The 26,809-nt window shown below is 36.6% G+C and overlaps 1 protein-coding gene across 1 annotated transcript; it reads right to left on the minus strand.

The window, feature by feature from the left end:
• Nucleotides 1–1,280: 1,280 nt before the first annotated feature.
• LOC123524875 (prolactin regulatory element-binding protein-like) lies at nt 1,281–26,809 on the minus strand. Its single transcript, XM_045303454.2, has 9 exons — nt 26,657–26,809; nt 18,265–18,457; nt 16,065–16,321; nt 14,340–14,423; nt 11,353–11,468; nt 10,805–10,981; nt 8,632–8,704; nt 5,226–5,385; nt 1,281–3,889 (listed from the first exon to the last, which is right to left on the minus strand). Exons 1-9 carry the CDS (start codon nt 26,786–26,788, stop codon nt 3,804–3,806), a joined length of 1,278 nt encoding a protein of 425 aa, XP_045159389.2. The 5' UTR covers nt 26,789–26,809; the 3' UTR covers nt 1,281–3,803.

The following is a 26,809-nucleotide window of genomic DNA, read 5'->3' on the forward strand; positions in this document are numbered from 1 at the left end:
AATAATTTAAAATTCATGTAATATATAACATCATTTCTGTAAACACTGCATGCAAAGTTTACAATGTTAACATTCGCATATATTTCTTTACAAGCAATACTATAAAATTGCCAGATGGGCCTTTGAGTACTTTTTTTTCATTAAGTAAAATGTCTTTGTACTCTCACATAGCATTAAGAGCAAACTGCATTAACATGTTTTGAATAAACCTGAAGACAAGAGATGAAATATTAAAGTTGTTAATTTCTGTTTAATTGCTGAAAAAAAATGCTGTTATTTATACAAAAAGGAGTACATTTCCTCTTTGTACATACTTATAAATTTAAACTGACTAAAATTTCCTTTTAGAAAAAGAAATGGGAGAAGACAAAAGTATTATTTAAAAGTTTCAAGCATAAAACAATAAATAACTGCAGACTTAAGCAATTCTCAAAAACACTTTACAAAAAGGAACGATTTCATGGTTTCAAAGGCTCACAGCTGAGCTCGACAGTTTTAACTAACAATAGGAACTGCAGATAAAATCGGGATGAACCAGAAATAATGATGAAACTTAAAAGTGCTTAAAACACACCTAAAACACTTTTATCAGTCTTCTGATACAACTGAAATAACAGTAAAACAGCGATCACTCGATGTTGTAAATGCTGCAGTTATCCAGGGCATCAAGCAATCCAAACGTAGATAAAGAAAACTTGGGGTAACCAAATGAATTGCTGAGTGAGCCTGGGTGCTCTATTGAGTGGTGTTTCCCGGCAGCTCTATTTTAAGAAGACTCCAATCTCTGTACATAAGGAAAAGCAGAAATCACAAAGTCATTTAAATGAAAAAGTAACAGATAACTAACTGAAAGTGGCATTGGTAGTTGTGCAACGTACGCTTGAAAATTTTGATGTGTACAACCTTAACTGTTCCAAGGCAAGTAAGTTAGAACTATAATCAACTATATCTGTAAATGTATTAATCAAATTCTAACCACCATAGTGGGAGGTATCTTTAACATTAATATACTGTAGATTAGATACATGTAACTATTGCATTACATTAATTTCACATTTTGAAAAAGCAACACCATATTTGTATTTTTGAGAATTGGTGAATTTGCTGCTTACTACTCGGGCTAGTTTTGAACTCACATCGTCGCTATGTTCACAAAAGTCAGCTGCAAATACCGAGACATCAGACATTTTTGCAAGGCTTGAAGTTTCCTATTTTTGAAATGCTGAGTGTGCTAGGTAAAATATTTGCATAACATGGTCAAAAATATAGAACTATTCATGAAAAAGCAGCTTTTCATCGAGTATTTATATTCACAAGTTCAGTAAGATGGCAAATAAAGTGAAACAAGCAAATTCGATGAATTGGTATCCCCCGCCGAAAGGGTTTGTGGTGAGAAACGGCAAAACAGTATATCCAGCAAAAAGTTAAGGATGTCTGACCAATTAAAAAAACAAGATAAAAATTCTGACCAATTTTCATGAAGATCCATTGAAAAATATGGTCTCTAGAGAGGTCACAAGGTTTTTCTATTATTTGACCTATGGACCTAGTTTTCGAAGGTACGTGACCCTGTTTTGAACCTGATTTAGATATCATCAAGGTGAACATTCTCACTAATTTTCATGAAGATCTCATGAAAAATATGGCCTCTAGAGAGGTCACAAGGTTTTTCTATTTTTATACCTACTGACCTAGTTTTTGATCACACGTGACCCAGTTTCGAAAGTGACCTAGATATCATCAAGGTGAACATTCAGATCAATTTTCATGAAGATCCATTGAAAAATATGGCCTCTAGAGAGGTCAAAAGATTTTAATTATTTTAGACCTACTGACCTAGTTTTTGACCGCAGTTGACCCGGTTTCAAACTTGACCTAGATATCATCAAGATGAACATTCAGACCAACTTTCATACAGATCCCATGAAAAATATGGCCTCTAGAGAGGTCACAAGGTTTTTTTATTATTTGACCTACTGACCTAGTTTTTTAAGGCACGTGACCCAGTTTCAAACTTGACCTATATATCATCAAGAAAAACATTCAGACCAACTTTCATACAGATCCCATGAAAAATATGGCCTTTAGAGAGGTCACAACGTTTTTTCATTATTTGACCTACTGACCTACTTTTTGAAGGCACATGACCCACTTTCAAACTTGACCTAGATATCATCAAGATGAACATTCAGACCAACTTTCATACAGATCCCATGCAAAATATGGCCTCTAGAGAGGTCACAAGGTTTTTCTATTATTTGACCTACTGACCTAGTTTTTAAAGGCACGTGACCCACTTTCGAACTTGACCTAGATATCATCAAGGTGAACATTCTGACCAATTTTCATGAAGATCTCATGAAATATATGGCCTCTAGAGAGGTCACAAGGTTTTTCTATTTTTAGACCTACTGACCTAGTTTTTGACCATACGTGATCCAGTTTCGAACTTGGCCTAGATATCATCAAGATGAACATTCAGACCAACTTTCATACAGATCCCATGGAAAATATGGCCTTTAGAGAGGTCACAAGGTTTTTCTATTTTTAGACCTACTGACCTAGTTTTTGACCATACGTGACCCACTTTCGAACTTGACCTAGATATCATCAAGGTGAACGTTCTGACCAACTTTCATGAAGATCTTATGAAATATATGGCCTCTAGAGAGGTCACAAGGTTTTTCTATTTTTAGACCTACTGACCTAGTTTTTGAAGGCACGTGACCCAGTTTCGAACTTGACCTAGATACCATCAAGGTGAACATTCCGACTAATTTTCATGAAGATCTTGTGAAATATATGGCCTCTAGAGAGGTCACAAGGTTTTTCTATTTTTAGACCTACTGACCTAGTTTTTGAAGGCACGTGACCCAGTTTCGAACCTGACCTAGATATCATCAAGATGAACATTCTGACCAACTTTCATAAAGATCCCATGAAAAATGTGACCTCTAGAGTGGTCACAAGCGAAAAGTTTACAGACGGACGGACGGACGACGGACGACGGACACCGCACGATCACAAAAGCTCACCTTGTCACTTTGTGACAGGTGAGCTAAAAAAAATGACAGGCATCATCGAAGTACGTTGGTTCATATTTATTTCAAGTTTCATGAAATTCTACCAGCTTGTTACTGAGAAATTGCTGCAGACGTGGATTTTTCATTAAATCAACGACAATAACTCTAAGGGAAATAGACCAATAAAAAAAAAAACTTGACGGGCATCATTGCAGTATGTTGGTGCATGTTTATTTCAAGTCTTATGGAATTCTACATGATAGTTACTGAGTAATGGCTGCGGATGGACATTTTTGGGCATTTTTCATTAAATCAAGGGCAATAACTCTAAGGAAAATTGACCAATCAAAAAAAAAACTTGATGGGCATCATCGCAGTATGTTGGTTCATGTTTATTTCAAGTTTCATGAAATTCTACCAGCCAGTTACTGAGATATGGTTGTGGACGGACGCACACACGGACGTGACGCAAGACAACGCCATTTCAATACCCACTCCTGATTTCATTGGCGGGGGATAATTAAAACCCTTGTGAGAATTTCTGATTTTACAGTTTCACCAAATATTCAGAAATTTATCACAGAACAACCTTCCATGCTGCAATATTCTTTCACTAAAAATCCCACAATTATTGAGGATAATCATTGTCCCAGCCTCAAACAAAGTTCATTATCTACATCAATATTTTATATCACAGACAAATTTGCCATGCCGCTTTTTTCTGCTACTAAAACCCGAACTGGAGGATAAATGCTGACGAGCAGGAATGTTGGGTAATCATCACAAACCAAGTTCTGACATTGACCAGAATATCGCCACAAGAATCATAACAACCCCGAGTAGAATGAACAACATGTTGATGGAGGCTGAAATACAGGAAAAATAAACATTACATAAAACAAATTAAACCTTCTGCTTATCAAAGGTAGAAAAACGACTTGGCATCAAGGTGAGTTTAGAAAACAAGAGGACCATGATGGTCCTGAATCGCTCACCTCTTCCCACATGATCCAGTTTTGAGTATGACGTCGTTTTTTCTATTATTTGACATAGTGACCTAGTTTTTGAGCTCATGTGACCCAGTTTTGAACTTGACCTAGATATCATCAAGATAAAAATTCTGACCAATTTTCATGAAGATCCATTGAAAAATATGGTCTCTAGAGAGGTCACAAGGTTTTTCTATGATTTGACCTATTGACCTAGTTTTTGAAGGCACGTGACCCAGTTTCGAACTTGACCTAGATATCATCAAGGTGAACATTCTGACCAATTTTCATGAAGATCCATTGAAAATTATGGCCTCTAGAGAGGTCACAAGGTTTTTCTATTTTTAGACGTACTGACCTAGTTTTTGATGGCACGTGACCCAGTTTCGAACTTGACCTAGAATTTACCAACATGAACATTCTGACCCATTTTCATAAAGATCCCGTGAAAAATGTGACCTCTAGAGATGTCACAAGGAAAAGTTTACGCACGGACGCACGACGGACACTGCGCGATCACAAAAGCTCACCTTGTCACTTCGTGACAGGTGAGCTAAAAATATCAGGAAATAACGTCACATACAAGTATATAGCTTGCTATCATTGAAATATTTAGAAGAATCTGCAAAACATGACTTCGATGTACTTCTGTTCATGGTGTGGTTCAACTTTCAAAACCATCTAGGTAAAGACAAAGATCGTATAGAATTTTGTTAAACCATCTAAAGCATGTCAAGAACCTTTGTTTGTGTGTGAGTGTTCAGGTTTAGCATCTATTTCAACAATTTTTCAGTCATGTAAATGAGGGTGCCTACTTGTAACATTGAGCACAGTGCCCACCTTTATAGTCCTGCCTCACTGGACTGAAAACTTGATACCCAACACAGTCACATACACCAGGCTGACCAGTCCTAGAACTATCCTCTTATATACCGAGTGCCAGGCTAGTAAGCTACTAGTAAATTTTTCACTTCATTGGGATGATGCAGCCCAGGTGCAAACCATGGACCTCTCGTACTCGAAGTGGGTGCCCTACCACTAGGCTACCAAGGCAGTTATCAAGAATGAGGGCAAGATAGTGTCCACTTATTTTCTGTTCAATTTCTCCTACAACTTATACCTTACTAAAAGATTCTGAGATAAATTAGCACAGAAGTTATGTTCTTTTTCCAATTTGAGGCCTTTCAAGACTTCAAACATTAAATGGGTTTACCTCTGGTTGGTTCCTGGTGAACCCTGACAGTATTATCAGCGGATATACTCAGCAAAGTAAAGTCCTGGTTCCCTGTGACAGCTTGAGCACTTTCTGACACTGGCATGAAATCTAGGCCGGTTACAAATATACTGTGTGCCTCCTTTACATAGTACAATTTCTGCAGAAAGAAAGTGCAAAGTGAAATTAAAAAATACTTATACAGTATAATACACCATCTTAATTCTAGCTGTCTAAAAGGAAATTTACTTAATTTCCAACTAAATGGTTTTTGTACGGAAATAAAATAGGTCTGTGTTACTGTGTAAAAAGTTTTATTATGTTATTATGCATGCCAAATTAAACAAGAGGGCCATGATGGCCCTATATATCGCTCACAAGAGTTGATCTGGTGTACTGACCTAGTTTTATACCCCACATGAGCCAGTTTTGAATTTAAAACAGAGATCAAGACAAACATTCTGACCAAGTTTCATAAAGATTGAGTCACAATTGTAGCCTTTAGAGTGTTCACAAACATTTCCTTTGATTTGACCATGTGACCTTGTTTTTGAACCTAAATGACCCAGATTAAACCTTTACCTAGAGATCATCAAAACAAACATTCTGACCAAGTTTCATAAAGACTGAGTCACAACTGTGGCATATAGAGTGTTCAAAAGTTTTTCCTTTGATCTGGCCTACTGACCTACTTTTTGATCTCCCATGACCCAGTTTCGAACTTGACCTGAAGATCATTAAGGCAAACATTCTGACCAAGTTTCATAAAGATTGGGTCAAAAATGTGGCCTCTAGAGTGTTCACAAGCTTTTCCCTTGATCTGGCCTACTGACCTAGTTTTTGACCCAACATGACCCAGTTTCGAATTTGACCTAAAGATCATCAAGACAAACATTCTGACCAAGTTTCATAAAGATTGAGTCAAAACATTGGCCTCTAGAGTATTCAGAAACTTTTCCTTTGATCTGGCCTACTGACCTAGTTTTTGATCAAACATGACCCAGTTTCAAACTTGACCTAGAGATCATCAAGACTAATATTATGACCAAGTTTCATAAAGATTGGGTCACATATGTGGCCTCTAGTGTTCACAAGCTTTTCCTTTGATCTGGCCTACTGACCTAGTTTTTGACCCAACATGACCCAGTTTCAAACCTGACCTAGGGATCATCAAGACAAACATTCTGACCAAGTTTCATAAAGATTGGGTCATGTATGTGGCCTCTAGAGTGTTCACAAGCTTTTCCTTTGATCTGGCCTACTGACCTAGTTTTTGACCCAACATGACCCAGATTCAAAATTGGCCTAAAGATCATCAAGACAAATATTCTGACCAAATTTCATAAAGATTGGGTCACAACTGTGGCCTCCAGAGTGTTCACAAGTTTTTCCTTTGATCTGGCCTACTGACCTAGTTTTTGACCCCACATGACCCAGATTCAAACTTGACCTACAGATAATCAAGAAAAACATTCTGACTAATTCTAATAAAGACTAATTCTAATAAGTTTCCAACTTGAATTGTGGTCTCTAGAGTATTGACAAGATTTTCCTTTGATCTGGCCTACTGACCTAGTGTTTGACCCCACATGACCCAGTTTCAAATCTGACCTAGAAATCATCAAGACTAACATTCTGACCAAGTTTCATAAAGATTGGGTCACAAAATTTCGAGGGTTCAATGCAGTAAGGGCATATCTACATATAATAATCATATGTAGATACGCCCTTATTGCGTTGAACCCTCGTAATGTGACCTCTAGAGTGTTCACAAGCTTTTCCTTTGATCTGGCCTACTGACCAAGTTTTTGATCCCACATGACTCAGTTTCGAACTTGACCTGGAGATTATCAAGACGAACATTCTGACCAAGCTTCATAAAGATTGGGTCACAAATGTGGCCTCTAGAGTGTTCATAACTTTTCCTTTGATCTGGCCTACTGACCTAGTTTTTGACCCAACATGACTCAGTTTCGAACTTGATCTAGAGATCATCAAGACAAACATTCTGACCAAGTTTCATAAAGATTGGGCCACAAATGTGGCCTCTAGAGTGTTCACAAGCTTTTCCTTTGATCTGGCCTACTGACCAAGTTTTTGACCCAACATTACCCAGTTTCGAACTTGACCTAGAGACCATCAAGACAAACATTCTGATTAAGTTTCATTAAGATTGGGTCACAAATGTGGCCTCTAGAGTGTTCACAAGCTTTTCCTTTGATCTTGCCTACTGACCTAGTTTTTGATCCAACATGACCCAGTTTCGAACTTGACCTAGAGATCATCAAGACTAACATTCTGACCAAGTTTCATAAAGGTTGGGTCACATATGTGGCCTCTAGAGTGTTTACAAGGCAAATGTTGACGGACGCCGGACAATGACTGGCCACAACAGCTCACCTTGAGCACTTTGTGCTCTGGTGAGCTAAAAACACTGAAATGACTATTTTGAAATATGTAGCGTAACAAAAATCAAAGAAAGAAATATCTATTGCTGATTTTCAAGTTTTTTGCTTATCTGCTTTGACAATTTTCCAAAGCAATTTGCAACAGACAAAGTCAAGTAAGCAATTACATTCTCCAATCTGAAGGCCTTTGTCATGAAACGCATTATTCCAGTTTGTAAACGAACAAAATTACCAACATAAAATGAAAATTCAAAGAAACAATGCCAGTATGCATATCATATCAGAAATCTACTTCCAATCTTCCAACCCAAAAAGGTTTAAGATAAAATAAGAAAATAATGAAAATAGTACCGGTATTTTAACCTTTACCTTGTTTACTATATTTCTAAAATGGACTGATCTATCAATCCTTTTAGGAAGTACCATTTATTAAAGGTCCATTACTAAGGGAAAGTGAGTTGGCATTTTTTTTTCACAGCCAGTGCATAGACTTCTGCAAGACACTAAATAATGAAGATTGGCCGGTCAAAATTTACAGAAGGTCTTTGGAACTCAAAGAAATGTATGTGTATTATGTTGAAATTACAATGAATCGACAGAATGACCCCCCCAGGTCTTTTTAACTTTCTTCATACTTCATAGAAAAATAATTGTACATATACTGCGATTTATTTCGAATTTCTACATACCAACTTTCATTTTCCAATAAAATGAAATAGTTTCTGTGCTTTTTAAAAGAAATTAAAATGTTCACTTTCCTTAGTATTGGACCTTTAATCGAAGGGTTGTGCATTGAAAATTAACTGACCAAATAACAAACAGTGCAGACTATGATCAGCCTGCATGGATGTGCAGGCTGATCTTGGACTGCACTGGATGCAAAGGCAAAATCACTTGCTGCCAGCAGGCTAAAGGTTAAATCTCCACTCTATTCTACTGTGTGCTCTGCCTACTGAGCTAGCTGGAGCTGTTGTTTTGTATTACTGTTAATTATTTACCTGTAGATTAAAGGAGATATATACAGCTACACTTCCAGTGATCATTCCAACACCAACATATATACCATCATTGCTGAAATACATATAATCATGTATTAAATATGTCTTAAAACTATATATAAAATACAGTACAAAATAGATATATGTTTGAACACAAGCTTACTACGCCTCCAAGGCATCATAAACCTGATATATCTAGGTGATTCTCTTTTGAATACGATAGTTTCAAAAAATTGTGATTTTAAATTACAAATGAACATCCTTAATGGGTTTTTCCATATCAAGCTCTAGCAGCCAATAAGTGCAGCCAAACAGAACCTTTTGAACAAATTTAAATGAGGTATAGACAAGGACACTATGGTCTATGCTAAATGAAAAACCATAAATTAATAAATGACAAAGTTGTTTAATAAACAAGAATGACACCAGCATTGTATGAAACATGCCCCTTGAAGATGCTTATCATAATAAAACTTGGAATATGATGTCCAACAAAGGGGTACATTGTAGCTTAAAAGCTTAAGCAAAAGGGTCATGATGAACCTGAATCGCTCACCTGAGTAATATGAGCTGCATGTTTCAAATGGCAAACAGTGAAACTGATGCTAAAATATTAAGAAGGTAAGTCACTAGGTCACATTGATGGTAACTGAAAGTCAATTTTAATATTGGTGTACAAAATATGTCATCCAAATTTCAAGGCTGTATCTTAAAAACAAGAAAGTAGGTCAGTAGGTCAAGGTCACAGTCAATGATCCCTAATCGCTTGGGGCCATCAGGTTATTATAATTAAACAGTCTAGGAAATATGATCTGATAATTTTTGAAGTATTTTTTCCTATTTAACTCATAATTATAACAAGTGACCCCCAGGGGCACAATTTGAACAAACTTGTTAGAGATCCACCAAGCAATGCTACATACCAAATATCAAAGGCCCAGGCCTTGAACTTTCAGACAAGAAGATCTTTATTTTTTTTTCCTATATAGGTCTATGTTAAACTTGGTACCCCAAGGGCAGGGCCTCTTTTCACCCTAGGGACATAATTTGAACATTTTTGGTAGAGAACCTAGGTCTTGCAGTTTCAGGCAAGAAGATTTTTAAAGTTTTATTCCTATATAAGTCTATGTAAAACTTGAGACCCCCGGGACAGGGCCTCTTTTCATCCCAGGGGCATAATTTGAATAATTTTGGTAGAGGATCACAAGGCAATGCTACAAACAAATTATCAAAGGCCTAGTTCCTATGGTTTTAGACTAGAAGATTTTTAAAGTTTTTTTACTATATAAGTCTATGTAAAACTTGTGACCCTCGGAATGGGGCCTCTTTTCACCCCAGGGGCATAATTTGAACAATCTTGATTGAGGACCATAAGATGACCTCACATGCCAAATATCACGGCTCTATGCCTTGCAGTTTTGGATAAGAAGATTTTTAAAGTTTTTCCTTTCGGCTGCCATGGCAACCAGAGTTCTGTATGGAATTAAATTCTTTGAATAATTTTGAAAGAGGACCACCCAAGAATCATTTCTGTGAAGTTTGGTGTAATTCTGCCCAGTGGTTTTCAAGAAGAAGATTTTTTTTAGAAAATGTTGACGGACACACGACGGACATTGAGCGGTCACAAAAGCTCACCATGAGCCTTTGGCTCAGGTGAGCTAAAAAGTCTAACATGACAGTCCATGTCCATTTCATAGTGATGATGTATAGCAAACTTCATTATAAGTGGATGGAAAAAGTAGAAGTTGAGTACACACATGGAAGTGTGACAGATGAACAAAATGGCATACGCAGTTCAAACACTATGTCACCTGGGCCATCAATAATGGGGGCATAAAAATTTAATGGCAATAAAACGCAGCCAAAACAAGAAGTTTCACAGATTTCACCCTCTATGAGCTTTTGACTCGAGAAAATTATAACTGGTGAAATGGGGAGATGAAACCCCAGTACAAGAAATAACCACAAGAGCTTTCCATCAAAGTGCTCAACTTCCGACAATTTTTAAATTGAACAAGGGTCATAACCTGACATAACATATCCTAAGTTAGAATCAATGCCCAGTGAGTAGAATAACTCTTAACTATTCTTCGAATAGTCAATGTAAAAATTAAAAAAAAAAACACCAAAATAAACATTAAGAAAAAAAATATTATTTTAGTCTTCTGCTTACCTTACTGCAAGTGATGAGAGAACCTCTGTGCCCGCATTCATAACAAGTTTTGGTTTATATGATTCTCCATCCCACTGAGCTATAAAACATGGATCTGGTTTTGTCTGTCTTTTTATTGGGATGTTTATTGTATATAGGTTAAAACCTTTTTTTAAGCTGCCTTCTTTTAATCCAAACCTAAATCAAATAGCAGGGAAGAACTTTAAGATTTAATACACCTGAATTTGCTGCTGATTTTATGACATTACACAAAGGGCATTTTATAAATTTTGAAATTTTTCACATCATGCCAACAGTTTTTTTTCATATTCAATATTCATAAAGTTACACAACTAGTTTTATCAATTTTAATGTTGGCTAATTTGTGGCATTAAATGTATTTCGAACCTATTCTAAATTACACTGGTAAGTGATTGTAAGCTTAACTTCAGCTGATCTTTTTCCAAGTACAAACAGAATATAGTAAGTTACTCTTAAGGGAATCAGAGGTTCTTACATAGCAAGTAATCAAAGAATAAAGTGTGACCATTAACAGTGTTTCTACATACCTACAAGCCCTAAATCTATGCTCCCCTGCTTTCCCTGGCCATTCCATATCTAAATGTTTCTTGCCATCTTTAGTATTCCATACACAAAAACAATTTCCTCTGGCTATAGTTACTATCTGAAATATTAAACTGTCATTGAACAGCACACCCTATACCTCTTATAAATAAATCAAAGTTACTTGAGCACCATACAATATGTTACTATCAAAATGTTTGTTTTGGGTTAAATGCTGTTATTCAACAGTATTTCAGTTATGTAACGGCAGGCAATTAACCTAACCTGTGTTCCTGGATTCTGTACCAGTAAAAGCCTGTTCTCTGCAAGTAACTGCCAACTTCCCACATGAATCAGAGGTTGAGGAGGAATGATTTCAGACATAATGTCTTTTATCAAATGGTCCCAAAGAACATGCGCCCCACCCGGGAATTGCACTCGCGACCCCCGAGTTTTGTAGATCTGCGCTCTCCCTACTGAGCTAAGCGGGCGATGTTAGTTTGTAAAGACTTCTTATACGCCATTGAAAGTTTCTGTAAGTATAGAAAGTCTGCTCCATCATCACTTCCTATACTTATAATAGACCTAACAGTAGGATGCCAATGTATATCCAACCCCGAAATTAAACCCTACTAAACAAGAGCACTGTTGAAATATGGAGAATCCATTAAATTAAATTCCGATTTTCATGCTCTGGCCTTGCACTTAGTAATAAAAAAAATCTTAATCAACAAGAAAAACTTAAATATATGGATGCAGTAGTACCTGTCTAGTGTTATTTCTAGAGCTCAAAAAGGGCAGGGTGCTGCCTAAAAGGGGCAGGGTGCTGTCCGAAAGGGGCAGGGTGCTCTTTTAGATGTGAAAGTTACCATGGTAGTAGTTGCATTTCTAGATGTTTATAGTTGGTTATTCCATTTATCTTAATTGCACACTTTAAATAAATGTCACAGAATAAAGTGGTAAATGATATCTTCCCAAAACCAGTAAGAGAGTTTACAAAGGGTTTTTATTAACTTAAAATTTTGGTTAAAAAATTTACCAAGAATGTCAACTTATTCATATGAATATGATATAGTGGACGGCCTTAATATAATCTTAAGCTTGAAACCAAGATCATGTTGTAAACAACATAGTAAAAAGATCTCTTTCAGGTGACAATGTAAACTACTAACTATCAAAAGTCATGTTGTATTGATCAGGATTTTCATCAATATTTCATTAACAGAAAAGCGCTATAACACTTACAGTCTGAGTCTGTAAGAAACGTATACATGTATATCCAAAATATACTATCCAGATACTGGTGTAACGATTACTGAATGCATAAAGGGAAGTAATTCCATTAATATGCAAATTTGTAGACCTGTCAATTGTCATTGGAGTAAAATGACAGTGTATAGGCGCAATAAATCACCTTTGGTGATGAGCTAGCTTTTCACCAACGGGATTTGTGTGTGTCTGTCAGTGTGGATGCCGGTACATGGCACTAAACGTTACAAATGGTGGCAGCGGTGGGATGAAGTCAACTGCCGGACTGGAGTTGCCTGACCCATGCATTTCCTAGGCCAAATCTCGGGACGAGATTTCTCGGAGGGGAATGTAATGTAACGATTACTGAATGCATAAAGGGAAGTAATTCCATTAATATGCAAATTTGTAGACCTGTCAATTGTCATTGGTGTAAAATGACAGTGTATAGGCGCAATAAATCACCTTTGGTGATGAGCTAGCTTTTCATTGACGGGATTTGTGTGTGTCTGTCCGTGTGGATGCCGGTACATGGCATTGGTTACACTGGTACACTTTTGAAATGCTGTCTGAAAGTAGTTTTTACTCAGTTTAATTGACCCCCTAAGGTAAACCAGAGATAGTTCTTCAAATTTTGATGTTTCTTATCATAAAAAAATACACTGACAGTCAGCTTTTTCAAGGAATTATTGAAAAATTGCATACAACATCTGGTGTAATAAGACTCGTGAACAGACATTCTAAAACTTATTTTTTCTTTCGATATTCATTAAAAGATGTGCACTTTCTAGTTGATATTTCAGTAGAATCAAACTGCATTAATATAATATTATCGTACTAAACAACGGTCTAATCTATGTTTGGCACAAAGAAATCTTACAGGGCACTTTTCATGTGCTTGGTAATCAGCTGGCCGCTTATGAAGGCCTTTTTGACATTACACTGGATCCATTCTCTTTATCAATTAGTTTTAACACTTCATTGATTCTCATTACCTGTGTGCACTCGCTGTGACGTAATTGTTGATCAAAAAATTGGCGAGGCATGTCAACAGGGAAATTGGCGGGATTTAGCAGAAGATCAAAGCATGAAAGGCAGGAGGACACATTTTAAGGGCAGCGTGGCGGCAGTAAAAAAGGGCAGGGCGGGGCGCCCCGCTATGTCGCTCTAGAAATAACACTACTGTCTACTGCAACACTTACTAGGTAAGTTTTGTTTATATTTCAAGATTGATTCAATCATTCCTAGGAAAACGCTTTTGTTTCGTTTGGTATCATACCACTGTTCAACAAAATACAAGTAAAATGGTGACCTCATATCTTTAAGAATGAGTGACCTTTGGGCATCGTATCAGGTTGGGGCAGGAACCAGGGTAAAACCACTGAACTTCTGCAAGTCACTAAACAGTTTCTTCAAATTTATGATTTTGACCAAGATATGATTCAAGTAGGCAACCATGACCATTCAGCTACAAGACCCTGCTCCCTAGAAATGTGACATCCATGCTGAGTCAGAAGGAGTAGGCGATGTTTTTATTTTCACTAGCATTCACTAATAATGCCATTCATAAATCTAAAATCTTCATGAATCATAATCTGCATAATGTCCTAAAACACAAACATTCACGTTTAGTGAAACCCTAACACAACGAATTAGACTCTCAACCACGAAATCGCTACATACACCCTACATGAAAATTACCAAATTTACAGTAAAATATAGTTATACATATGCAAGTACTTACTTTATCACCTTTTGGACTTATATCAAGATCATCTATTTCAGATTTGTGAGCTTCTATATCATGTAGTTTTGTCATCCCATCAGTCTGCAAGAAATTTATCTATTATACCTTTTCTTAAAGTAAGACGTAGACTACTATACCCATATCCTAAAGTGTTGACTCAATATTACAAAGTATATATGATGTATTCAACACATTACAATCAGCATTTAATTAAGAACATTGCACAAATTTTCATTTGCTTAAATTCATCCAATGAAAAACATTGTAGTAATCGCAATTAAATGCAATATCTTAAATAATAACAAGAGCTCGTCGAACACGAAATGCCCCCTTGATGCATTCAGTAATTGCAAAAGTTCTACTGTTCTTGTTCAATGTGACCTTGACTTTTGACCTACTGACCTCAAAATCAACAGGGGTCATCAGCTGGTTATGATCAACCTCCCTATTAAGTTTCGTGATCCTAGGCCCAAGTGTGCTCAAGGTATCGTCCGAAAAGGGTTTAACTGTTCCGGGTCAATGAGACCTTGACCTTTGGCCTACTGACCTCAAAATCTATAGGGGTCATCTACTGGTCATGACCAACCTCCCTATCAAGTTTCATGATCCTAGGCCCAAGTGTTCTCAAGAAATTGTCTGCACTCAAGAAATTGTCTGCAAACGGTTTAAATGTTTCCAGTCACTGTAGCCTTGACCTTTGACCTACTGGCCTCAAAATCAATAGGGGTCATCTGCTGGTCATGATGAACCTCTGTATCATCTTTCATGACCCTTGGCCCAAGCGTTCTCAAGTTATCGTCCAGAAACTGTTTAAATGTTCCTGGCCAATGTGACCTTGAACTTTGACCTAATGACTTCAAAATCAATAGGGGTCTTCTGCTGGTCATGATCAATCTCCCTATCAATTTTCCTTATCCTAGGCCAAAGCGTTCTTGAGTTACTGCCCGGAAACCGTTTTACTGTTCCTGGTCACTGTGACCTTGACCTTTGACCTACTAATCTCAAAATCAATAGGGTCATCTGCTGGTGATGACCAACCTCCCTATCAACTTTCACGATCCTAGGCCCAAGCAATCTTGAGTTATCATCCGGAAATCATTTAACTGTTCCGAGTCACTGTGACCTTGATCTTTGACATACAGACCTCAAAATCAATAGGAGTCATTTCCTGGTCATGATTAACCTCCCTATCAACTTTCATGATCCTAGGCCCAAGCGTTCTTGAGTTATCATCCGGAAACCGTTTAACTGTTCGGGGTCACTGTGGCCTTGACCTTTGACATTTAGACCTCAAAATCAATAGGGGTCATCTGCTAGTGATGACCAACCTTCCTATCAACTTTCATGATCCTAGGCCCAAACGTTCTTGAGTTATCATCCGGAAACGGATTGGTCTACATACCGACCGACCAACCAACATCTGCAAAATAATATACCCCTCCTTCTTTGAAGGGGGGCATAATAATATGAAACAGAGTGCACATATTCAATTAAGAGTATTCTCCCTTGCATAATATGGCATATGGGCCAGATATTGACTGTAAGATACAACTTTGAAAACAATTAACAATAATAGATACGTTATCTTTATGCAAGAAATACAAAATTATGTGAATTCATAAAGATATTAGTAAAATCTGCGGTGAATGTTTGGAAAGTGAAAAAAATCAACTTATCTAGGAACATGAAAGACTGAACTATTTAATATAGTATTAGCATTACCTTCCACACCCTGAGATGTCCGTCCGCACCTCCAGTTGCTACAATACTATGGTCCGGACCAATCTGAACACATTTCTGAAAACTGCCATCACTACAAAAGTCTGTGCGCACACTTTTTATTTTCTCTACCTCAAAAGTCACATGCTTTGTTTCACTTGCTAGATCACTAGTATTATTTGCTTGACTGTCGGTCTCTTTGTTTTCTTTGCCTTTTCTTTTTACAGCTTCTGTTGACCCTGACTTTCCATCTTTGCCAGCTGTGTAAATCAAGCAGAGTCATTTAAATTAATAGCGTATACATAAACTCTGTTCTGATACAATAACCTTAAATAGCAATATTTTTCCACACTGTCGCACACATTTTTTATCAGATGGTAAATCAAATGCCACTATTTAAATGCTTGTGTGTTTTTCAAATTAAAAAGCACATTAATGTTAATTAATGTTTTCATTTCTGCTTGGGTTCACAAACATGTTATCTGTTAAGTGTTAAACATTTAGCCTGCTGACGACAAGTGATTCTGCCTTTGTGACCAGTCCTGATCCTCGTCTGTACTGTTTGCTTTTCAGTCATTAAATTTTCAGTAAACATCCCTTTGAATGAGGAGTAGTACTGCCCAAATTGAATAATGGACTGGTCCATTTCAGAAATTTGGCAGGGTAAAGATTAATACACATGGTAAAACATTATTAGCTTTACATCAAGAAAAAAAACATCTGATCTTTCCTGCAGTAATATGTTAATGCCACATCAGCAAATATTTACTTACAATAAAGTTTCCACGGAGCAGAAATGTAAATGAGCCGCACCACAAGAAAACCAACATAGTGCGTTGGCGACCAGCATGGATCCTGACAAGACTGCACGGATGGACAGGCTGGTCTGGATCCATGCTGGTCGCAAATGTACTATGTTGGTTTTCTCATGGCATAGCTCATCATTCTGATCTTTCCTGGAGTAATATGTTAAATTAATGACACATTAGCAAATATTTACTTACAATAAAGTTTCCAGAAATGTAAATGATCACGTTAAACACCATTTATCCATAACAAAATGAAAAGGTATCTATGCACTATTGAGCCAATTATAAGAACAACAGAAAACAGCTATTCAGCCAGTAAATCAGTAAATTTTTACAATGCATACTCCTTTGATTAATAACTGGTATTGCCCAAACTGAATGATAGACAAGTCCATTTTAGAAAATTAGCATGGTAAAGGGCAAGATGTCAGCTGGATTTCATAAAAAGATGTATGACAAATCTGATTTACAACAAGAGCTGTCACAGGAGACAGCGCGCTCGACTATTTCGATGCTGGATAGTGAAACTGGGCACATCTGAGGAAACTAGAGCTGTCACTGGAGTGTTTAATGACTCCAACTGTGGATGAAGATATTACACAATAGCCTGAGTCTGTGTCAAAAATATCAACTTAAAGTAATAAGAGAGGTAAAAATAAAATGTTTCAAAACACTATATAAGTATATCCTAAGCAAAAAGGGGCATAATTCATTAAATATTGGTGCCAGAGTTATGCACCTTGTGTCATATGGTGTGGGTGATGATGTTGAACAACTATTTTAAGTTTAAATCAAATCCATTCAGTAATAACAGAGACACTGTTACAGAGTGAAAGTGCATCAAAACTTTAACATAAAATTCTAAGTAAAAAGAGGGAATAATTAATGAAAAATTGGTGCCAGAGTTATGCACCTTGCACCATATGGTGTGGGTGATAATGTTGAACAACAATTTTAAGTTTGAATCAAATCCATTCAGTAATAACAGAGACAGAGTGAAAGTGCATCAAAACTTTAACCTAAAATTCTAAGTAAAAAGGGGAAATAATTCATGAAAGATTGGTTCCAGAGTTATGCACCTTGTGTCACATGATAAGGGTAATGATGTTGAACAACTATTTTAAGTTTGACTCAAATCCATTCAGTAATAACAGAGATAGAGTGAAAGTGCATCAAAACTTTAACCTGAAAATCTAAGTGAAAAGGGGGGATAATTCATAAAATATTGGTGCCAGAGTTATGGCCCTTATGTCAAATGATGTAGATGATGATGAGGAAAGACGCCAACGCCGGGGCAAGTAGGATAGCTCTCCTTATACTTCGTATAGTCGAGCTAAAAATGGCCACGTAGTGCGGCTACAAGAGCAGTTATAACGTTACAATATTAAACTAACCTGATTTCTGTGGAGAAATCACTCTGTACTTGAGTGAGAATAGGTGGCACTCGTCATCCAGACCCCCAGCAAACAGATGATGTCTACCATCATACACTGCAGCACCGTTCATTGGTGCCTGAAGGCCAAGGTCATGCCTACATACACTACTGGCACGAACACCATCTTCGCACTGCTTCACCTCATAAATCTCCTTGAAAAAGGATAAACAAAGATTACATACTAAATAAAAGTCACATACATATAATATATATAGTCAATGGTTGCTGAGAAATACTTTGGACAAGGATGACACTACAGTTTACTAGTTCATGTTAAATAATTAAAGGGCAATAACACTGTAAAAAAAATCCAAGCCACTATGCCGGATACATGTATGTGTCTAGCAAAGGATGGCTAGACACTTCAATTCGAAAAGTACGTTTAAATGGGACACATTTTGACAAAATAAAAGCTGGAGTTATATACAAATGTAACTTGTCCTGTGAGGTCATCTTATGCTGTCAAATTATGTGTGAAGATGGAAAGCATTTGGCAAGGTAGTTTTTGAGAAACATGCTTACATGGAAAACTTTTTTATGCAGATGACAACACCAAAGATAGGGTGACAAAGCTGATCTAATGAAATAGTAAATAATTTGTAAACCTGGACTCTTTGTCAATGATTATGACTGGAATACAGGTTTAACATTTAAGATGAAATAATATAAATCATAAGGAAGTGGTCCCGGAAAAACATGTTGGTCCGATGAAGCCTCATGTTGGGTTTAAACAGTTTTTTTTTATAAAAAACAATGCACACATACACACATATTTTCTAAAGTTTTAATTTATGTAAGTTAATTTATCTTTTATTTTTCTTTATTCTTATACATTATCCCGCCTTCCCCTACCCCTGTATAATATTCAAATGGTTTTAAAGATTTAATTATTATTTAGTTAGGCGTAAAAGAAATTGTTTGTTCCGGTATCCTGACCGACCCTTTAAAATATTTGGCCCAACCCTAAATGTTTTTATGGCCTTGGGGAATATTTTTCAACTTTTTAACAAAAAGTTACAAAACTGCACTTTCTATGCATTAAACATGGTCAGTGATGTTAGGAATCAACTCACTGATGCTCTAAAGGCATAACCCCCTTAATTGTATTCATTTTTTGTCACAAATATGATTCAAAAAAGGTCTCTTAATAAAAAAAAAATTCAAAAAACAAAAAAATTTCCGACCTACCTACCTTAATATTTTTTAGCATATAACCGGAAACAAAGAATTTTTTAGGCCTTAATAGAAGCAATTCCAATATCACATTTTCTAACATAACAAGAGTAAATAAAGGATTTCAAAGTAAAAAGAGCATGGGGGAAATGAAATAATATGTATGCAGGTGGGACAAAATTACCAAAACGGAGACAAGTTGACCGAATATTTCAATGGGGAACGAAGTGACCAAATTTGGGGGACAAAATGACCAAAGAGGGGACAAACTGACTGGGGGAAAAGCTGACTAGGGGACGAGATGACTTGATACAATGGGGTGTAAAGACTAAAGTCATGTCCTAGATTTTGACACATAACAGCTTTTCTGTGCGAGAGTGTCAACAACTTACTGCATTTTTTCTGCTGTATGTATTTGACTTATTTTAATAGCAGAGCTACCAGCATCGCTTTACAGATAAACGTGTGGAAAAGAAAACAGATATCGCATATACTATCGAGTTGAAAATTTGTGGTATTTTTTGAAATCCGTGTTGTTAGGGCTTTTTCTAGTAGACTATGCACACAGTAATTAACAGAGTCCCACTTACTGCTTTGAACATTGAATATTAACAATAGCACCACTTCTTTAATTTTTTATAAGGGAGCTCTGCCTTTTAGGTTACTAAGCACCTAATTTCATATCACGACTTATTCAGTTATTACAAAGGAAAATTTATCTAATTTCTTACGAGATTACAAAGCCATTTAATAAACAAAAGGAAGTGGCTAGGGGTCCGGTAACCGGACCTCTTGACCCAGAGTCTAGAGGACCTCTAGACAACCCACACAGGGCAGGCTAGAGGTCCAGTAATCAACATGAATACTGAGAATTACAAAGAGAAGTCTATATTTTATCTATAACAAGAGGGTCATGATGACCCTGATTGCTCACCTGAGTAATATGAGCCACCTGTTTAAAATGGCAAACTGATGTCAAAATATTAGAAAGTAGGTCAGTAGGTCATATTCATGGTCTCTGAAAGTCAGTTTTAAGATCGGTGTGCAAAACTGTAGATGTCATCCAAATTTCAAGACTGTATCTTAAAAAACAAGAAAGTAGGTCAGTAGGTCAAGGTCACAGTCAGGTGACCCCTAATCACTTGGGGTCATCTGGTAATTACAAGTTAACAGTCTAGCAGGGCTTCCATTAGGATTAAATTTCATGGAGTCAGGACTGCCTAACATTCAGATTTTGGAGTCCCTCTTAAATTTTCTTTGAGTCCTACATTGTATCACTTTGTACAATGACTTTCAGTATCATCATCATCATAATCATTGCTATCATCATCATATCTTATTGGTTCAGAACAATGTGTAAAGTAATAGAATTAAGAGAAAAGGATCACTAAAATGATTAGAAAACATTATATTTAACAAAACATATTTTATTGTTTTATTATACCTATACAATGTAGCAACAGTCAGCACTTTATTAAATCAACAGACTTACTGTGTTCAGCTACATATTGAAAATCAACATAAAAATATCTAAAATACATTTTACTTGGAGTAGAAGTATGTCAAATTACGTCATTCACCTGGCAATACCCAACCAGTTAACTTTCATCCCACATCAAAGAAAATCAATAAAGGAAAATTTTGCCGACAATCCCTTTGAACTATAGCTGCCATGTGGTGGTGTTTATTTCAGGTTATTCATCAAAATGTGTCAGATTAATATCAGTTCTTGATACCAGACAAATTGAATTTTTTTTCTTCTAAAAAATACTGTAAAAGTAGGATTTATCATTTACGAAAATCCAAAGTAAGTAGCAAATTTTTTATCTTTCGGAAAAAATGTTTTATTTAAACTGGATGTGAAATGTCATTTGCTAGAAGAATATAGTTACTTGCTGAGGTTTTTTGTGCTGAAATTTTCGCTATATTTTCCACAATTAGTTAGACTACTTTGTCTTCCGACTTCAGAGCTTGTTTCACCAACTTAAACCGAGCCAAATGCATGTAATGTTTTATTGTCGGCAATTAGCGCCTTCTTAACATGTCAACTGATCTGGGTAACGGTTTACATTTACAGACGGTCTCTATCAAACACGATGCTTTCACTCTAGTCTCACACTTCAAACACTGCCAGCAGTTTTTACGAGGCTGTCAATCACCAAGAGTTATTTTTAAACCACTTTGATTAATTACGGGACAGAGCTAATCACGTCATTCAAGTGAAGTTACGTCACGGTGTATTGATTATGTCGTCCTTTGAAAATATCTAAGTCCTATGTACCAGGGCTTCGGAAATTTGCCAGTATGTCGGTTTTGGACCGATTTTTGACTTTTCAGACCGATTCGTGAAGTGAAAAAACGAAAAAAATCGGTCCCGTAAAAATGGAGAAAAGTATAAATTTCGGTCTGATATCTCAATACACGCTCACCTGCCAAGTACGAAATTGTTGGTCACACCTTCAGATAATCAATAAACGTGTCAATCGGTCTGATTGTCACTTTGATAATCGGTCCGTAATTAGCGCGTGACGCAATCAGTGCTCGCGCGGCACATCCTTTAATGTTTGCAGACAGCCGACTGCGGTGTATTAAACATTTTTGACTGGTTTCCTAATGTTTCTGACTGGATCCAAATCATTTCGACGGGGATCCACATCTTTTATTTAGAATCCGACAGATGGTTTATTTCAAAAGGCTATGTCTGATCACAGTAACAAACAAATGGTCGCTGCATTTAATCAAAGAGCTATAATTGTACATTATAGGTCTTTGATTTAATGAGACATCACACGGAAAACCGATAAAAATAATTTTTATAATTACTCGATTTGAAAAAATTACATGATTCATTTGTTGGGGTTCCAGTTGAAACAAATGCAGAAAATCGTCTTTGCAACCTGATTGTACAAAAAAGAAAAAAATGGACTGGCAACCACGAATGATAAAGAAAACCGGAGTGGCACTGTTTATCAAATCGGTCTTTTAAAAAACGTTTCAAAATGAAATTTTGTTTACATCAGAAGAGAACATATAACTTTATAAAATGTAGTTGCTTATTGAAGTACAACGTAAGTGAAATGAAATATCCGTGGCCAACCCGCGTGACATTTTGGTACTATACATGCGGGAAATTCGATCTCAGCGTTCAAATAACGTACACATTCGGTCCGCGGCAGAGTATTCTTTAAATACTGAGGCTGTTTAGCAGAAAATATGTGTCGTGTAACTCACTTTGACGCATTGTATTTTATAGAATTCCGTCAAAGAATGAGGAAACATCACAAAGTATCTGCCGTGTATACGGTATCGAAGTCACGTGCGTTGGCTTTTAGACTAGTTAAGCACACGGTGTCAATGCCTCGTATTATCTCGGAAAAACATCGAAATTTAAACAAAGTAACGATCACACATAACACTGATAACTGTCTTCATTGTATGGTAACGCGCGGTGACTGGTAACTCAGTTTTAATGCATGACATGCTTATTTCTTTACCCTATCACGTTTTACAAAATATGTAATATTGGGAATGCGGTGGGTGGGGTAGCGCCGATGTCAGGATTTTCGTTTCGGACCGGTTGAGTTATCAAAATTTCCGGAGCCCTGCTATGTACACCTCTGACTTTGTGTATTGGCATACGGATCATAATTTTTTTGATATTTTACGTGCCGCTTAATGGAAGCCCTGGTCTAGGAAATATGATCTGATATTTTTTGAAGCATTTATTCCTATATAACTCATATAACAAGTGACTGCCAGGGCGGGGCCTCTTTTCATCACAGTGGAATAATTTGAACAATATTGTTAAACATCCACTAGGCAATGCTACACACCAAATATCAAAGGCCTAGGCCTTGAACATTCAGACTTTTCCCCTAGGTAAGTCTATGTTAAATTTGGGACCCCCAGAGCAGGGCCTCTTTTCACCCCAGGGGCAAATATAATCAAGCCTAGGCCTTGCAGTTTCAGGCAAGAAGATTTTTAAAGTTTTTTCCCTAGATAAGTCTATGTAAAACTTGGGACCCCTGGGGTGGGGCCTCTTTTCACCCAAGGGGCACAATTTGAGCAATCTTCATAGAGAACCATTAGATGATGTCACATGCCAAATATCAAGGCTCTACGCCTTGCAGTTTTGGACAAGATTTCTAAAGTTTTTCCTTTTGGTTGCCATGGCAACCAGAGTTCTGCACGGAATTCAATTCTTTGAACAATTTTGAAAGGGGACCACCCAAGGAGTATTCCTGTGAAGTTTGATGTAATTCTGTGCAGTGGTTTTCAAGAAGAATTTTTAGAAAATGTTGACGGACGCATGACACATGACGGGCATTGAGGGGTCACAAAAGCTCACCATGAGCCGGGGGCATAATAATAAACTTAATGTTTTCTTCAGTATAAAGACATGGATTAATTTTGCTCATTAATTGCTGAATTTGTTTTACTGCTTGAGTAAATAAATAAGTGACTACCAGAAATCGCTGTTAAAATTTCATATTCAATCCTAGCCTCTGGTTCTAGGATTACGGAAGTTCCGTATTCCTAGACAACCCTATGAGAATAGGCTAGGATTAGGGAAGTATTTAAGAGGCATCAAATTTATGTTAGGACATGCATAAATGACATTGTAAACTTACTCATTTCACTTAGTTTCACTAATATTCCGTGCTATCGATCGACCGTTTTGGGTTAGTATAATCTAAATGGCGGTATGCGGAAATATTATATATAGAATTATCTATGTTTCTTATATACCTGCATTTTTTTCATCAAGTCAACACAAATGGTCTTTAATAACATACAATATGGTTATAAATCATAAAATTCAAAGTATAGATTTTTTTTAAATCTAACTTTGACACTCATATTTCTAATATATTTCCACGCACCGCCATTAAGATTATACTAACCCAAAACGGCGGATAGAAAACATGAAATAATAAGGCAGGCATGAACAATTAAGTGAAATAAGTAAGTTTACAAAATCATTTATGCGTGTCCTAACATATACTTTATGCATCTTAAAATACTTCCGTAATCCTAGCCTATCCTCATAGGGTTGTCTAGGAATACGGAACTTCTGTAATCCTAGAACCGGAGGCTAGGATTACGGTACCTTAATCGTAGCCACTGCCTATTCAATATACATCGAACATGAGTGAGAGCTAATTATACATAAAACCAGCCATTTTTTTCCTTCTTTATAAAGGTCTGGTAAACGGACCTTTTCCCAATTGAAAAAAGGTATATTTTTTCCCAATTCTCATCCAAAAATTCCCAAAATTACCCAGACAAACTGATTGTATTGTATAAATTTACAAAACGCTTGAGGCCAAGAACGAAAAACCGTCATTCTGACGTAAAAGAATAAGCCCCGCCCGCCGGTATTTCCGTAAAAAAGACGGCCCGGTTTACCAGGGCATTCAGTAGACCCGAGGTCCCGGGTTTTGACTCGTATTTGACCCGCTCATTATATGCCTCTTGCGTCGGTTTGACTCGCGGAAATTTTTTTGATGCGTCTAAGTTCAAAAGTCCTGCCCCTTTTCAATCAAAATCCCAGAGAATTTCAATACTGTTTGCCGGCACGAGCGGAAGTATAGCAGGAGGCGGAGTGTCTTATGTTAATTAGCTACTGATAGACGTCAATCACGCCACGCGCCGACTGACACGTGATCATCTCGCGGTTTGAATTTAGCACAATGCCGTGTCATTATCAACGGTGTCTATTGATAAATGTGTAAAAGTTAATTGATAAACAATGCAGCCTTACAGTATCGTGTTTGTACCACTTTTTAATTAGCGGTATACAGCTTATGTTGTATTGTAATATGTCTTGCCAACTTAAAATAACTACAAATTGGATAATTAAAATCATTATTTTGTGTCCTCGATACGATTACGTAAGCCGGTCAACCGTTATGGCCTATAGCAATTTTATTATCTTTGCCGAGGCTTTGTTTGGTCCAAAACAAATTATATGCTGTAAATAAGTAGAAATTATAAGTACTGAATAGGTATGGTGAGAAAAAAAACTTGAAACAGGTATTTTATCAAGAATTTAAAATGTAATTTTCGGACATTTCCATCATTTCTTACAAGATTTTTCTAGTACAATCTAAATAAAAAGCCAATACAAAGTCTGCATGTAAGAAAAATATGAACACTGTTGAAAAAGCAGCTCTTATTTTGAAGCATTCAGTATAGGTTGACCCCTGAAATGTTGATATTGACTCTTGAAAATCTGATTTTGACCCTTGAAAATTTAGACTGAAGAGTCAATGACTATCGAGTTTCAAAACTTATGTTACTCTGTACAGAGGGTCAGACCCCTCTTACAGGGACTCAGACAGCCAACAGTTGACATTTTCAAGAATATGAAAAAAGGGACATTTCACTATAAATCATTCAACCATTCATTATGTTTATTGGATGATGTTTACATGGAATTAAAAGAAGAGGTGTTCTAAATGATGTTATTGACTTATTGCAAAAATTCCCAATTTGAGTAAAAAAAACCCGCTAAAATTCCCAATTTGGGTTAAAAACACCTTCATTTTTCCCAATTCAACCGGTACCGGACCTTTTCCCAAAATGGCAAAAAAAAATCACTGAAAACATATACCTTTAGTCTGCCCTATACGGGTTGTCCAGAGGTCCAGTAACCGGACCCTAGACTCAGAGTCTAGAGGTCCAGTTACCGGACCCCTTGCCACTTCTTAAACAAAATTCAAAATCAAATTTTATTTTTTTAGCCCCATAATAAATGGCACTTTCACTTTGGAAAATGGTGGGTATATGATATCCAATCTGCACAATTTTATATGTTTAAAAATCAAACAGTATTTAAAATAATATCTATGCAACACAATAAGCTGTGTTTGAAAAGCCAATATAAGCATAAATTTCTGCTTTTTTGTTTACAGTTTTTGGAAATTTGCAAATAATTTTTTGCAAGAGATATTTTTCCTACATGGTTATTTGCTACTGTCAAGACAGCGGTGACTAATTTCAAATAATGCAATAGGTTTTTCAAGTCTTAGGTGCTGCCTTGATATATATACATTTTAACTGAGATGAGTATTATCCGCGAAGAGTGTTCTGGTACGAATAGTTCATAGTGCGAATCTAACATTAGTTGACATCTGGCGCCCGGTCTGAGACTCATGTTTAACTTATTGACTTACAATAGCATTTGAAACACCAGTTTTTGCTTGTCCTCCGCCTCCAGCTACCAAAAAATGACGTTCACCAAGAGATTTAACTATATACATAGGAAAATCCGACTTCGCTATCAACTTTCCTTTCTCGGGCGCCATGTTGGCAATGAAATGAACCCA

This window comes from Mercenaria mercenaria, chromosome 3 (assembly GCF_021730395.1).
Source record: "Mercenaria mercenaria strain notata chromosome 3, MADL_Memer_1, whole genome shotgun sequence".
Classification (NCBI taxonomy): Eukaryota; Metazoa; Mollusca; class Bivalvia; order Venerida; family Veneridae; genus Mercenaria; species Mercenaria mercenaria.